General features: G+C 50.3%; 1 protein-coding gene across 4 annotated transcripts in view; it reads right to left on the reverse strand.

The window, feature by feature from the left end:
* Positions 1-16,074, reverse strand: part of CORO1A (coronin 1A) — a 38,638-nt gene that overhangs the window by 855 nt on the left and 21,709 nt on the right. For 3 of the 4 annotated variants that reach the window (XM_046668292.1, XM_046668294.1, XM_046668290.1), the window contains exons 2-9: positions 2,915-3,113; positions 1,554-1,676; positions 1,333-1,462; positions 1,061-1,245; positions 781-900; positions 466-570; positions 207-352; positions 33-90 (exon numbers count right to left, since the gene is read on the reverse strand). In XM_046668292.1, coding sequence (XP_046524248.1) covers positions 33-90; positions 207-352; positions 466-570; positions 781-900; positions 1,061-1,245; positions 1,333-1,462; positions 1,554-1,676; positions 2,915-3,112 — 1,065 coding nt within the window. In that variant the 5' untranslated portion in view covers position 3,113. Of the gene's footprint in view, positions 1-32; positions 91-206; positions 353-465; positions 571-780; positions 901-1,060; positions 1,246-1,332; positions 1,463-1,553; positions 1,677-2,914; positions 3,114-4,706; positions 4,999-16,074 lie in introns of those variants that run through there. The other variant, XM_046668291.1, reaches the window with a different exon arrangement.

A 16,074-nucleotide genomic window follows, 5' to 3' on the forward strand; every position in this document is an offset into this window, starting at 1 on the left:
CCAGAGCCCAGGGAGGGACATGGGAACATCACCTTTCTAGGCACTGTCATGGCAATGGGCTCACACCTCCGCTCGTGCAGCTTGTAGAATCTGTGGAAACAGGAAGGTGAGCAATGCCCACAGCATGGTTGGGCTGGGACTGAAGGTCAGCGTGGGGTCAGCACTGCCCAAGGAGCATGCTCAGGTCAGAGTCAGGGGGGAATCACCTGGCAATCTCACACTTGTTCACCTCCAGGCCACGTTTGGGCATGTAGCCCATGCCACGCTGGGACTCCTTAGAACTGAACATGGAGAGATAGTGCAGGAATGGGGCCTCAGAAGTGATCTCGAAGTACCGGATAGAGCTGTCACCCTGCAGGTGGTGGGTGCAAGGGACGATCAATACTGACAGATGCCTCCAGCTGTGGTCCTTTCGAAGCCCCACTGCCCACCTCCCTCCCCTGATGCCCTTCCCAACTGGGCCACCTTGCCACAGAGGTAGACAATGTTGGTGTCGGGGTCGAAGAAGGGCAGTAAGACGCCACTGCTAGTGTCCAGCTCCTGCAGGGACAGCGGCTCCTCCAGGTGCTTCTGTAAAGTCAGGTGGGAGGTAACAATGAGCTGGGCCATGTCAGGCCCCAGGGATGGTGCTCTTCACTGAGCAGTGACCCAGGAAAGACCAACCAGCAGAAACTCCATCTCATGGTGGGTAAACTGAGGCTCGTGGCCTTATAGCCAGGCAAGTGGCAGGGCAAGGCCTAGGCCTCCTATCTTCTGACTCTGCTCCCACCAAGCACTCACCATGTCCCACAGCGCCACCTGCCGCTCACTCATTCGGTTGAAGCCTGTGGTCAGGATCTTTCCATCTGATACAAACACAGCGCGCACAGGCCTGGTCCCCTCGTGGGGGCGGTCCTTCTCCTGGAAGGAAAGGGAGGTGGTCAGTCAGGCACATACACACACACTCTAAGGGCCAGACCCCTGCTGGAGGCGAGAGAGGGCAGCGTTTAGGGGCCTGGTTGGTGGTGGGTAGGAGGAGTAAAGGTCCCACGGTCAGGGGTCACGGTTCATAGCAACTCACAGCTACAACAGTGCCTTTGCGGGGCTCGATGATGCGCACACGCTTGTCACGGCAGGAGGTGCAGATGAGGGCACCGTCTCGGCTCCAGTCCACACTGTAGATTGTATCCGGGTGCACGTCCGTGCCCAGCATCAGCATGGTGGCCCCAGTGCCCACATCCCACACCAGGATCACGTTGTCACAACCTGGATGATGGCCCCAGTGTCAGAAGCCATGAGCCTCCCACTTTCATTGCCAGGTGACCAGCCGACCCCTCCTCTCTCCCCAGGTACCTGCACTGAGCAGCACATTCTGGGCTGTGGGGTGCCAGGCTACGATGCCCACGCGCTTGGTGTGGCCCTCCAGGGTGACGACAGCTTCCCTCAGGGGCAGCACCAGGCCCCCGTCAGGGATCTCCCACACCTGGAGAGAAGGAGTGAGTGAGTCTTAGGGATTCCACATGTCAGATCCAATGCTGGAACCCCCTCCTAGCCCGTGTCCCCCCACCACTCACCATGACTGTGCAATCCTCGGAGCCACTGGCAATGACGTTATCGTTGTGCGGGCACCAGGCGATGTCCAGCACAGGGGCTGTGTGGCCACAGACCGTGGGCGCATTCTTGTCCACACGTCCAGTCTAGAGGGCACAGCAGAGCCTCTGAGGGAGGCGCTTTTGCCCTCTGAACCCAATCTAACCTCCCCACACCCCTTCAGAGAGGCACAGAGAGGAAGGCTATGGGGTCCCTGGAAGGCAGAGCAGGCCTAGGGTGGGAGGGCTTGTCCTGTGCCCCAGTCCCAGAGTTGTCTGGGCAGCTCAGGAGGGCTGGGCACAAGTAGTGCAGGATGGGCTGCAGGGTTGAGCACCGGGGCCATGCTGAGCCCTGGTCCTGCTTACTGTCAGACCCTGGCCAAGTTCCTGTCTTTATCTCAGTTTCTCATCCACGCCCTGAGGGCTGGCACCCCAACCCCCACCCCAGCTTCCCTGAGTGAAGCTTCCATGGGATGATAAGCAAAGGCCCTGGGCCTGGGACAGGTAGCGGGGGGCTAGGTTGTATTGGGGTTGGGGTTCCCCAGGGAAGTGTGTGAATGGTGGGGCTGGGTCCTTCCAAAAGGGCAGGGACGTGGGGAAGTCTGCCATAGCTGGCCCCCAGGCAGGGGCAGAGGTTTGGAAATGGCCACTTCTGGGGACAGCTGCTGCAGCAGGGCTTCCTGTGTGAAGAGGAGTGCGGGGCGTGGGCCCAGCTCTCACCCCGACAACCACTTCCTCTTCTATTTGCTTCCATCGGCCCTTTTAAGGTAACAACTTAGGGGCCCGTCTCCCCTTCCTGTCTCACCCCCCAAGAGCACAGGAGTGTGCTGGGGGTGGAGTCAGCGGACAGTAGGGGGAAAAGGGAGCAGGACCAGAGGGAGGGCAGGCTGGGAAGGGGAGAGGGCCTCTTACATCATCCCTGCCTGTGAACTGGGGGCCGCTGCTTGCTGGGTTTCCAAGGGCTCAGACAAGCCTAGACCTGACGTCCCTCCCAACCCTGAGAGCACTGCTGGGCCTGCCCAGACCCCAACCCAGCCCTCTCTGTGCTCCCAGGGGGAGAAAGCCCCAGGCTGAGACTTGGAAGACCTGGCCCTGGGTCTGAAGAACTCACTGCACGACCCTTCTCGTGTCATCTCCCTCTGAGCTTCAGTTTCCATATGACTACTGCATGTAGGAACTGGAGGAAGCTTAAGGCCCATCTGGCCTAGCTCAGTTTTACAGATGACAGTGCTGCAGCCCAGGAAAGCTTGGTGACAATCACCTAATCAGGACCTCCAGGGGGCCATGGGACAGCCAGAGGCCCCCTTAGGTGGAGGACTGCTGATCCCAGGGCTCCTGGGGCTCACCTTGCCCAGGGGCAGCACCAGGAAGGCCCCTCCCCCGCTGGCCTCACATATGAGGGCCACGAACTTGGGGTTGACAGCACAGAAGCCACTGTCCCAGGTGGTCTGCGAGACGCGCACATCCTCATAGCACTGGTCGGCCTTGGCTGGCTGCCCAAACACATGGCGGAACTTGCTGGAGCGGACCACTTGTCGGCTCATCCTGGGGAGCACATGGGTTGAGAGCTTTTTCCCCTTCAGGTCAACTCTGACCTTACAGTGGTCCCCGTTTCTTCCAGGACACCCCTCAGCTTAGAGTTTAAGGTCTCAGCTAATTTCCCCAGCATCACCTCCCTGGGCTCCCTACCCCTGTCCTCTGTAACTGACATCCTGCTACCCTCATGCTTGCCTTCCGCCTGCCTCCCCACACCCATCTAACCTTCTCCACCCACCCCAGGCCCCACTTGTGTACCCTTGGCCTCTACAGCAGAGCCTCAGGTGGGGTAGCACCTAGTGCTGATCTGTCAACTGACTGGCTGATGGACACAGAGCCCTTCCCTTCTGATGATTCACACTCCGGGGGCTTCAGTACAGACAGCTTGGAGGGTGCGTTCTCTCAGTCTCAGCATCCAGACCTCACATCCCTCATACCCACATGGGGAGCTTCTATAGGCAGGGGCAGCACTGGCTTTGCCTCCTGGCACAGGGCTGGACACAGAAGGAAGTGGCCTGCCCAGGAGGCATGTCCTCAGAGGCAGGATGGCCTCCCTAGTAGGTCTCTGGGCATCAGAAATAGGCGGATGGCTCGGGTCCTAGTATCCTCCTCCCATTCCTCTGCATCTCGCCTCTGCTCAAGCAGGTGCCCTAAGTGCCATCTCCACCCACACTGGAACTATACACAGCAAGGGGGAAGCTGACACTGACTTCTCTGAGGTCCAGCTAGGATGGTTTTCCCCTGCGGTGGCTGGGCAGAGAGCAAGCAAAGCCAAGGGGACTGCCTCTGGTCCCCCAGGCTCCAGGCCCCATCTCAGTACCCAACAGCATCGCCTTCTGTCCAGTGTAGGGGCCTCTGCTTCCCTCTCGGAGGGCAACCTCCCCAGGGCCTCTACTCTACCTCCCCAGCTTCACCCATCTGCCCTGCCTTTGGGCCTGGCCCTTCTCACTGGGGGCTCCAGCCACCCTCACCCACCCTGTGACTCTCCAGGAGGCTCCTGGGTCTGCCCGCCCAGAAGCAAGCGAGGAGCATGCGTGAGAAACAGCAGTCTGGGGCAGGGCATCAGGCCCAGGTGAGAAGCCTGGGTCTGGGGAGAGGGGAGCCCCAAACTGGAGCTTGGGGGACAGGAAGTCATCGCCCCACCCTGCCTCCTCCCCCACCGCAGGTACTAGGTCCGGAAACCACGGAAAGGGGAACTTGGTCTTTTCTTGTTTTGCTCTCAACCCCTTCCTGTCTCCAAGCTCAGGGCAGCTGCTAGGCTCATCCCAGCCTGCCCCGAACCCCCATACCAAAGAGTCCCATTCTGGGGAGAGTCACCGCCGGCTCATGTCCTGACCCCCGGCTCCCCCACCTCCATCTTGGCTGCGCTGGTCCCTCCCCCGCGCCTCTTCACAGCGCTCTCCCACACACACATGGACCCTCCGACGCGCACCCACACCCTCAGGCGAGTCCTCTCCACGCGGGGCGTGGATGGGCTCTGTCCCTATCTCAGAGCCAGCTCGACCTGACAATCTGTCCGCCCCCAGAGCCAAGCTCACGCCTGCCTCACAGGTGGCCCAGGGCAGCCATGCCTAGACCCTTCTCCGGGCACCCCAGGCTTACCTGCTGCTGAGATGAGTGACCCCCAAATGGAGGAGGGAGAGCAGAAGGCTAAGGAAGGAGCTGGAGGAGCCAGAGACTGCCCGCTGAGGATGCTCTTGTCAAGACAATGAATGAGAAGCAGCAGCCGCCGGCCTCCTTAGGGGTGGCAGCGCCCCTTTGGGCGGAGCTCTTGAGAGGGATGGCCCTTCCCTCCGCGAAAGCGCCGCCTCTCTCCAAGCCGGCTGCCTGCCTTCCCCTTCCTCCGCGGAGGAGCTCAGCGCCTTACGCTGCCAATTCCGAATCAAAACAGATGCTGCTGGCCAGTCACTGACAATCTAATCTGCACCTTTTTTAATGTCAAAATGCAAAAATACCCTGTTCCTTCTTCCCTCCTTCAGTCCATCCCCAGCCCACTCACCATCCTTTCCCTGGCGTTCATAAAAGCGCCCATCAGGCCCGCTCTTCGGGCCCCACGCCCACCCCAGCTAAGGCTGTGTTCCCTTTCTCCCCCCACAGTCAGGGAATGGAGGTCAGGAAGGGGCTCCGCGAGAGAGCCCTGCGCCGACCTGCCCCCGGGAGACCTGGGGACTTGTCCAGGCTCCTACATCTACAGATGGGTGGCCTTGGGAGAGGCACTTCACCTCTTGGGTCTCATGTCTTCATCTAGGAGCAGCTCTGCCCTTCTTCCTCACAAGGAACAAATGAAATAATTTGGCCTTCCGGAGCGCCTCTTTGTGCCTGGTCTGTAGAGGTGAAGGAGTCAGGTTCCTGCCCCCAAGGAGCTCTCAGCCTAATGGAAGGAGGGGCGCGAATAACAGCTTTCAGGGAGCTAAGCAGAGGCAGCAGCCTACACTTCAGACTCAAGAGGAAGGAGGAGTTTGTTCTCATCCCTGGATTCATAGACCACGTCATGGACATAGCAACGCAGAGTGCGAGAAAGACCTATTCTAGAAACTGACTTCCTTCTGAGTTTGACTCCTAGCTGTTACACCTACTGAGTGACCTTGGGCAGGTTACTTAACCTCTCTCAGCCTCAGTTTCTCCGTCTATAACAAAGTCACACCTACCTCATGAGGTTATGGAGAAAGGATAGCCTTTTGTGCCTCATCTGGAATGTAGCAAGTGCTTACTAAATGTTAGTTCTTGTTATTGTTACTGTTACAGAGTATCTGAGCTGGACCTGAAAGGATGAGAAAGCACCTGCAGGCATGACTGGAGGAGGTCTTGTAGGCTGAGGGGCAGCCTGAACAAAGGCCGAGTAACGTGGGCCTTCAAGGGACTGGTTCAAATCCTAGCTCCACTACAGATTGGCTGGGTGACCTTGGGCAACAGGTCTAACTCCTCTGAGCTTCAGTTTCTTCATCTGTAAATGGGGAAATGTGGTTTGTCCTGCTCTCCTCACAAAGTTATGAGGCTCAAATGAGACAAGGTATGTCAAAATGTTCTACACATTATTCAATTGTAGAAACCTGTGGGTTGCACTGTAGCTGAGCGCCTGCTGCTGGCCTGGCCTGGCCAAGGATGAGCAGGGACTGTGATGTACGGTCTCCAGCTGAAGTGGTAAGAATGATGGGAGGCGTCTCCGGAGTGCCTACTATGTGCTGGGCACTGTTCTGAACACTATAAATATGCTACACTCGTTTAATCCTCACAACACTCCTGGGTGGCAGACACTACCTCCATTTTACACAGAAGAAACTGAGGCACACACTGCCTTCAGCCCTGGAGCATCTCATTCCAATCAAAAGACAGGCACATTGATGAGGGACCTGAAAACCATGCCCCCAAAGGCAAGAGGCTGACAGGCCTTGAGAGGGAGAGGTCGGGAAGCACAGACGCTGCTTCCACATTCCAGTTGGTCTGCAGTGCGGGATGGGAGCAGACAGGTCTGGGGCTGCTGCAGAGGACGGATGCAAGGCCAGTGGTGGAACACAAGAGTGAGAGGGGGCCGGCCCTGCGGCTGAGCCGTTAAGTTCGTGCGCTCTGCTTTAGCGCACTAGGTTTCCGCCAGTTTGGATCCTGAGCACGGACACGACCCTGCTGATCAGACCATGCTGAGGCAGCGTCCCACACAGCACAACCAGAAGGACCTACAACTAGGATATACAACTACAGAGAAGAAAAAGAAGAAGAAGAAAAAAAAGATTGGCAACAGATGTTAGCTCAGGGCCAATCTTTCAAAAAAAAAAGAAAAATAGTGAGAATTAGTTCAGTGGTGGGTGGTGAAGGCCCTGCCATGAGGCGCTTCATGTGTTTGAGAAGGGGCTGAGGCCTCCCTAGGAGGGGTGTTGGGAGGGGGTTCCTGCGGGGTGCTGCTGGCCCGGCATCTTACCATCTCCTCTTTACTGGTGGCCACATCTGGATTTTCCCTTGGGGAACCAACTTTTCTCACTGGCAGTCTCTGAGGTTCAAGAGGGGGGTCCAGGGTAGGCAAGTGGCCTACCCTTCCCCAGTCAAAGCAACGTTTTTTGATTGGTTCAGGCACAGGCACTTATTCAAGTCTATGATCAGAAGCACCAAGGAGCTGCTAGGAAAAAGAGCCCTCTTTCCACTGGGAGTTAGTAAACTGATAGGTTCTAAGCCCAGCACTAGTAATGACCACCTTGTCACTATGCAGGAAAAGCTGGCCAGAATGAGCGCACACACAGGACTGCAGAGGCAAGATATGAAGACAGATATATTCTTGACATCATTTGAGTATCTGGATCAAGCTGTGCCTGAACCCTTTAACCTCTCTGTCACATAAAGCATAAGTGCCTTTTTTCTACATAAGCCAGTAAGTTTGAGTTGAATTTCTGGCACTTAGAACTGAAAGAGTTCTGACTGCAACACCCACCATGAAGACAGACAGAACCAGAGGCCCTTCCAAGGTGCCAGATACATTCAGTAAAGAGGGACTGAACAGCTGAACAAGGGATTACGTCCAAACTCCTTAGAAGGCCAGCAAGACTTCACTGGTCTGTCCCACCCTAAGGAGTGGAGCTGTAGAGCATGCTGGAGTCAGACAGGCCCGGAGAACCGCGGGTTCACCATCTACTGCCCTGCTGTAGCGATGTTCCCTCACCTGTAAATGGTGCACAGCACTGCTCACTTTCTAGAGTGTGCACCCCCCACCCAGCCTCAACAATTATCAAGATGTGGCCAATATGGATTGATTTCTTCTTTCACATTATTTTCTTGGAATCTAGTAAAACAAATCCCAGACATCATAGCTTTCAACTTAAATACTTCATATTTACTTCTAACAGGTAAAAACTTTTTTAAAACCTCTTAGAGTTTCTAATACAATTGCATTCACTTTATAGATCAATTTGGGAAGGATATTAAGACTTCCATCCATGAATGCAGTGTATTTCTCCATATATTTTGTCTTCTTTTATGCCCTTTCATGTAATTTTCAATTTTCTCTGTAAATGTCTTGTATATCATTAGATTTTTTTTTCCCCAGGTATGTTATAGTTTTGTGGGTATTTTGAATGGATTCTTTTTATTCTAGTTGTAACATTATTTTATTTTAAAATCAACTTTATTTACATACAATAAAATACACCTTTATTTCCGTAAAGTAAAACACACTCATTTCAAGTGCATGGCTCAATTAGTTTTGACAAATGTATATCCCCATGTAATCACCACCATTACCAAGATATGAAATATTTCCATCCCCCCTAAAAGTTCCCTCATGCCCTTCTAGAATCAATCCCTACCCTCAGCCCCAGGCAACCACTGATCTGGGTTTTGTCAGCATAGATTAGTTTTGCCTGTTCTAGAATGTTCCATCCAAATGAAATCATACAGTATGGGTCTGAGTTTCTTCATTCAGCATAATTTTTTTTGGATTCATCCATGTTATTGTATTTCAGATAAGGATTTTTATTTTACCTAAGCACAATACCATTATATAAGACACAATTACATCTAAAAATTTCAGCAATAATTTCTTAACATCATCTAATACCCAAATTGTGACCAAATTTCCATGACTGCCTAAAAAAGAACCCAGCAGTCAGGACAACCAGACATTGTGTGCCTCCTAGAAGATGATGCAGTAAGTATGTAGCAGCACCTATGTAGTGTTCTTACCAAAATCATCATCATCATGATCATCATGATCACCATCATCATCATCCCCATCATCTTGACTCTAATCAAGCCTCCACATCTAACTACCAGTTCATAGGAAGTAAAGGTGTAGAAGAAGAGGGTAAATAACACCTTGAAGAAGCAATCATCTAAATTTAGAAGGTGGAAAATTCTGCAGGACAAATGACCTGGCTTCAATGAGTAAATGGCATTAAAAGAAAAGGAGGGGAAATATATTAAAACAGTCTTAAGAAAACTATCAACTGAGGGGCCAGCCCAGTGGCGCAACAGTTAAGTGCACACGTTCCGATTCAGCGGCCCAGGGTTCGCCGGTTCGGATCCCGGGTACGGACATGGCACCTCTTGGCACGCCATGCTGTCGTAGGCGTCCCACATATAAAGTAGAGGAAGATGGGCATGGATGTTAGCTCAGGGCCAGGCTTCCTCAGCAAAAAGAGGAGGATTGGCAGCAGATGTTAGCTCAGGGCTAATCTTCCTCAAAAAAAAAAAAAAATATATATATATATATATATCAACTGAGCCAGCCCTGATGGCCTAGTGGTTAAAGTTGAGCACTCACCCCTTTGGTGGCCTGGGTTCGCTTCCTGGTCTTGGAACCACACCACCTATCTGTCAGTTGCCATGCTGTGGCAGCAGCTCACACAGAAGAACTAGAATGACTTACAACTAAGACATACAACCATACACCGGGGCTTTGGGGAGAAAAAAAAAGAGGAAGGTTGGGAACAGATATTAGCTCAGGGCAAATCTTTCCCTGAAAAAAAAAAGAAAAAAAGAAATATATCAACCAACTGTAATATGTGGACTTTCTTTGGATCCTGATTCAAACAAATCAACTGTAAGAGGAGATGTTTAAAATTAGGTTCTGTCACTTACAACCAAAAGAGTCCTGACTGCTCCAAGCAGCACCAGGTCCTCAGCACTGAACTGCCATTCCATCACTGACGGATCTCAAGAGCCCTATGAGGTATGTTATTGTCCCTCTTTTACAGATGATGAAATCAAGGCTCAGAGGAGATAAACGACCTACCCAAGGTCACACAAACTGAGATCCAAATACAAATCTGCCTGACTCTAAAACCCATGAGTCCATTCAAACTGTCCAGGTGGCCTCTCAAAGCGGTGGTGAGCAGTGGAGTTGGGAGGGCACACCCGGAATGAAGCATGGCAGACACTCCATAGATATTGGTGGAATAGATGAATGACATTATGTTTGAACTGAGTCTTGAATAAGAGTTTGCCAAGCGGAGAAGGGAGCGGAGAGGGAGAAAAGCAATTCCGATAAAGGCAAGGAAAAGACAATGACATTTTGGGGAAGGGTGAGCTCTTCCCCATGACTGGAGCCTCAGGTGCTTGGGATGAAGAGGAAAGCGGTAAAGCTGGCAAGATCAGCAGGAGGCAGGTCATGAGGGTCCTCAACCTGTGTCTTCTCAAGGAATTTGCTTTTATAGGCAAGGAGAAGCCCACACAAGTCTCCGAGAAGTGACAGGGTCTCATTCCAGGTCTTCTCACAGCTGTGGTCTTCCACCCACCTGCAGGCTCAGCCCTGACCCACATTCAAGAACCAATCCTGGCCTTAAGTAGGAGGCATATAAGGATGCCATGTCCACAGGCTCAGGCCTAAGTCAAGCTTGCCAGCCACTTCTCACTAGCCATCTGCTCAGGCTGCCTTCCTCACCTTCATGAGATGACTAATGCTACTATTTTGTGGAGAAAAGAGAGAGAACTCTTTCAACTCCCCTGCTTCCACCAGCAACAGTATCCCAAGCTCCTATCAACAACCACAGACTGTTATGACAGAGCAGGTGTCCTCCTTGGGCCCAAGGCTGATTTCTCCCTCTTGGGACACATTTCTTCCCATTTCCTCAGTGACCTCACTCCATCATTGACTCTCTTTCTCCTGCTCTGCTAAGTTCTCCTCTCCACAGACCCTCTCTCTTAAGTACATAAAAACAAGCTTAAGTCCCCTGTGTCTTTGGGGGAACTGTTCTCAACTTGGTGACCTCAAAGCACTTCCCTATCTCTCTCTTACCATTCACGGTCAAGTTTCTTGAAAGAGCTGCTCACACTCGGTGTCTCCACTCCCTCGCTTCCTACTTACTTTCCACCCACATGAGTCTGGCTTCTGCTCCCACCATTCCACATGGACCTGCCCTCGCCAAGGCCATCAATAACCTTCTGATCTCTAGCTTAAACAAGCACAGCTTGGTGAGCATCTGATGCTATGGGCTCCTCCCTCCCTCTGGAATTCTTCCTGTCTTTGGCACTGGGGGACCTGCTCTCTCCTGCTTCTCTTCCTTCTCTGCAGCTTCCTCTTACAAGCCCCTGCAGAGTGCCTCTGCCTTTGCTTATCTGCAGGCTGCTGCCCAGGACTCCGCCTCATCTGTTGCACCCAAACTCCCCACACTATCTCACGCACATCTGCAGCTTAGCTACAAACTCTGACAACCCCCAATCTGTCTCTGCAGCCCAAACCTACTCCTGTGCGCGCTCCCCAGTTCTGACTGCCAACTGCAGACTTCTCTGACTTTGAATGGTTCGACTTAATGATTTTTCAACTTTACAGTGGTGCAAAAGCAATACACATTGAGTAGAAGCCATACTTTGAATTCTCAATTTTGATCTTTTTCCAGGCTAGCAATATGCCATACTCTCTCGTGATGCCGCAGCTCCCCATCAGCCCCACGATCACGAGGGTAAATACACTTACAACCATTCTGCACCCAGACAGCCATTCTGTTTTCACTTTCAGTACAGTATTCAATAAATTACATGAGATATTCAACACTTTATTATAAAATCGGCTTTGTGTTAGATGATTTTGCCCAACCGCAGGCTGATGGAAGTGTTTGAGCACATTTAAAGGACGCTAGGCTAAGCCATGATGTTCAGTAGGTTAGGTGTATTAAATGGATTTTTGACTTAACAATATTTTCAACTTACAATGGGTTTACCGGGCTGTAATCCCATCTTAAGTCAAGGAAGATCTGTATATGGCTTGACCTGTGTGTTCTCTTAGCACCTCAGGGAAAACCTCGCAGAGGAGGAAGTCTTGACCTTGAATCACCCCCTTTTGCTCCATGCCCACCAACACTGCCTGAGATGTGTTGCTTGGACCGTTGTGTTGGCTCCCGGACTAATCACCTTCCTCTGATTCATCTTTTACAGCATTGCTGGAGTCACCTTCCTGGTCATACTATGCCTACCTTACAAAACTCTGTCAGCTCCTCAGCACCTTTAGGGAAAAGCTGAAGGTCCCTCAGCATGACATACAAAGCCCTTCGTGATCTTCCCCCATCCACCTTTCTGGCCTTGCTGCTCATCGTTACCCAAGCTCAATGTGCTCCCTCCTTCCTCTGGTCCAGAGGCTGAGCCCTCAGATGCCTCTACGGGAAGGAGTGGAGGTGCGTGTTTTGGTTAGCTGTTACAGAGAAAATCACTCCAAAACTTTGTGACTCAAAATGACAACCACTTCTTTATCTCTCATAAGTTTCGGGTTTTGATAGGGAGTGTCGAGAGAGAGAGTGCTCCAAGATAATAGGCGTGTAATTGGCACAGGGTCACTTCTCCCACATTCTGTTGGTTAAGCAGTCACAGGACCAGCCCAGATTCCAGGGGAGGGGAAATTAACTCCCCCTTTTGATGTGAAGAGCTACAGGGAATTTGTAGCCATCTTTAGTCCACCGCAGAGGACTGGGCAGGTAACATGAATATTAATTGATGGGGGCCAGGTGAATTACAATAGGGAGTGGATGGACTGTGGCTGTGCCAGCCCTTTGTCACAGGCCATGTGTAGCTAAGCTTTCTGATTTTTCAAGATGAGTTAGAAATATGGATTTTTATGTGAAACCTCCAGATCTTTCAATGTTGGGACCTAATTCAAAAATTTCTAAAAATGTTATATGAGCAAAACTAAATATATCTTTGGTTTGGATGTGCTTTTTCTGGCCAACAATTTCTTGGACTCTGTCCTTTGCCTTTGGCACAGGCCTGAAATCTCTTACTCCTTGTTTGCTGCCAAACTTTTATGAACCCTACTTATCCTTTAAGACGCAGGTCAAAATTTCCTTCTCTGTGAAGCCTTCCCTGATACAGCCACTCCTCAAATGGTTTCTTTTCTCCCCTGTGCTAGTGTCCCCTGGTGCATCACTCTATCATGGTAATTGGACAGTACGTTGAACAGTAATTGTTTACAGGTCCAGATCCTACACGAGACTGAGTTTTATTTGCCCAGCACAGGGCCCAAAACGTGGTCGGCATTCAATAAATATAAATTCTTCTTCTTTCCTAACACTGCTAATCAACCACCAACTCTTGTATGTTCTATTTTCACTATTTTCTTTCCTGGCCAATCCATCCTCCATCCCTACTGCAATTACTCTAGTTCAACCCCTCCTCACTTTTCCCAGAATGATTCCAAGAACTGCCAATAAGCCTCCCTAACTCATCTGCTCCATTGCCCCCAATCCCTGTCCCTCAGCCAGACTCTTTCTCCCTAACACACAGATCTGACCATGTCAATCATGTACTCAGATTTTTAAGATTCCTCCTTTATTCCTCACAATAAAATCCAAACTCCATGAACCGGGTTAGCAGATGCAGGTTTTGTGCCTGTCCAGCACGGCTGGTACAGGGGTGGAAGCCGGACCAATCAATGTCAGCCTTGGGTCTTTTTCTGGAACTGCTGGTTGCCATTTCTGTCACTATGTGGGGAAAGCCTTCCTGAGAATGAAGCCAACAGGCAAAAACCAAGTAGGAGGGCCGGCCGGGTGGTGCAGAGGTTAAGTGTGCACGTTCAGCGAAAAGAGGAGAATTGGCAGCAGTTAGCTCAGGGCTAATCTTCCTCGGGGAAAAAAACCAAAACACCAAGTAGGAGTAAGGAGTGGGGAAGAAGAAAGAGAGAGAGAGAGGAGCGAGAGATTGATATGGTGACCTTATTGAGCCCCTTGATCTAGTTTTGTTTGAAGCTGGGCACTTCCCAGGCTTTTCCAGTTCTCAAAGTCAAGGTAAGATCAACAGCCCACCGGTTAGTCTCGGGGGCCTGGTTTGACTGATCTGAAAAGTAGAATTGATATGCACATAAAGCAAAGGACATTCAGCAAAGAAGGCCCCAGCTTGTACCATGCTGCATTTTCCAAGAACCAGACCCCCCACTGATCAACTTCCACTTTGGAATTGACAAACCAAGCTCACCACACTAGGGAGTGACCACTAGGGAGAATTTTGTCCTGAAGCCTTGTCAGCCCCAGCTGGGGTCTCTCCAAGTAGTACAAATCCCTCCTCTAGCCGCCCTTGGGATCTCTGCAATAGGATCTTGAGACATTAATACCAGAAGGGATCTTAGTATGGCTACCTCTTTTTACCGGTGGTGAAACCAAGACCCAGAGACCACAGTTAGTTACACAGAGTCTGAACAAAATCTGGGGTCTGAACTCCCATGGAACCACATTACCAAGTTTGAGACAAGATCCCTGTCTCTTCTTCACACCCAACTGCAGCTTAGACACAAAACAGACACCAAGACTTCAGGAGTGTTCAAAGATCCATAAGGTGTCCCGCTTCCTTACTTATGGTAAATAAAACCAAACAGGGAAAGAAAAGGGGATGCAGTAGCTTGAGTAAAATAAATACAAATATTTTTTCACTTTCTCCGTGGCTGTTCCTGAACCATCTTTCTTTTATCCATATCCAGCTTTTACTCTCATATTTACACAGCATCAGTGCATTTAATCCAAACTATAAGGAAAGAACTCATCTTTATTAGTCAGGTCTCTTTGAGTTGCAAATTTCAGAAACCCAGCTTAAATCAATTAAAGCAAAAAATAACAAAAGGAATTTAAGGGATCACATAACTGATAAGTCCAGAGACTGGAGCCAGTTGCTCAAATGATGATATCAAGATCATCAGGATTCTCTTTCTTCTTTCTTATGTGTTTAATTCTCAGGCAGGTTCTCTCTCTCGATTGGTGGCAAAGATGACCACCAGAAGCTCCAGCTTACAGCCTACCAGATGATCAACCCCGAGAAAAAGAGAGTTTCTCTTTCCCAGCAAAAGTCATAGGCTGACTCTCATAGGACCAGCTTGGGTCACTTGCCCATCTTCGAACCAAGCCTTGTGGCCAGAGGGATGGCATAGATAGAATGGCCAAGCCTCATTAAAGTGCCCACTCCTCAAGTCGGGAGGGTGGAGTCAACCACGTCCAAACCACTAGGACTAAGAATAGGGGCTTAGACCAGTCAGTTAAAATAGAATGAATTTTGGGAGGCAAATATCATGACCACTACAGTTCCACAAAGTAAAATCAGGGTGTAAGAAAGAATAGTGGTTGGCAGGCAAAAAACCCAACTAAATTGCATGATTTAGGCAGCTATTGTCACTGAATCATCTATGTTTCTGAAGATATAGGAGTCTTATGGTGCATAAATATTAGGGTGATAAGATTTTGATTGGTAGTTACAAAAGTTGTTTTATGTTCTTATCTGAGACACAGAAAAGCGTGTGAGCCATTTTCCATTGCTGGAAGGCAATATGTATAATCACAGTATTTCTAAGCTGGAAGGAACCATTTCATTTGAAGAAACTGAGGGCTAATGAGTGAAGCAACCTCCAGAATCAACCAGTAAGTTAGTGGCAGAGTCCAGTATCCAAGTTAATGATTTTTCTCACCACATTCCAGCTGTTTCTGATGCTGTAGTAGACATCTCTTGTCTTTGCCTGCTTGTCATCTAGTCTCTACTCTAGTAATAGGGACTAGAATTTACTTTGGAAGTCTGTACGGTAATATGATAGTTGCCTACCTAACCTCTATTTCACTCCAAATGACTAGTCTAACTCAATCATGGAAATCCTATCCCTGGTGCCAGTGATTGGTTCAGGAATGGTCGTTTGCCTCAAACTGGCCAATGAGGCCAAAAGAAGTCATTGGGGGTGCTTCATGTAAAGTTTTCCTTGCTCATAAAAAAGATACACTGTGTTGGGGCCTGCCCCGTGGCTGAGTGGTTAACTTCATGAGCTCTGCTTCGGCAGCCCGGGGTTTCGCTGGTTTGGATCCCGGGTGCGGACATGGCACTGCTCGTCAGGCCACAGTGAGGCAGCATCCCACATGCCACAACTAGAAGGGCCCACAACTAAAATATACAACTATGTACTGGGGGGATTTGGGGAGAAAAAGCAGAAAAAAAGAGATACACTGTGTACAACTGAAATTTTACGTTATAAACTATTATGACCTCAATAAAATAAAAAAGATACACTGGTGATCACTTCCTTCAAAAACTTATCTAA

Source organism: Equus quagga, chromosome 7, assembly GCF_021613505.1.
Source record: "Equus quagga isolate Etosha38 chromosome 7, UCLA_HA_Equagga_1.0, whole genome shotgun sequence".
Lineage (NCBI taxonomy): Eukaryota > Metazoa > Chordata > Mammalia > Perissodactyla > Equidae > Equus > Equus quagga.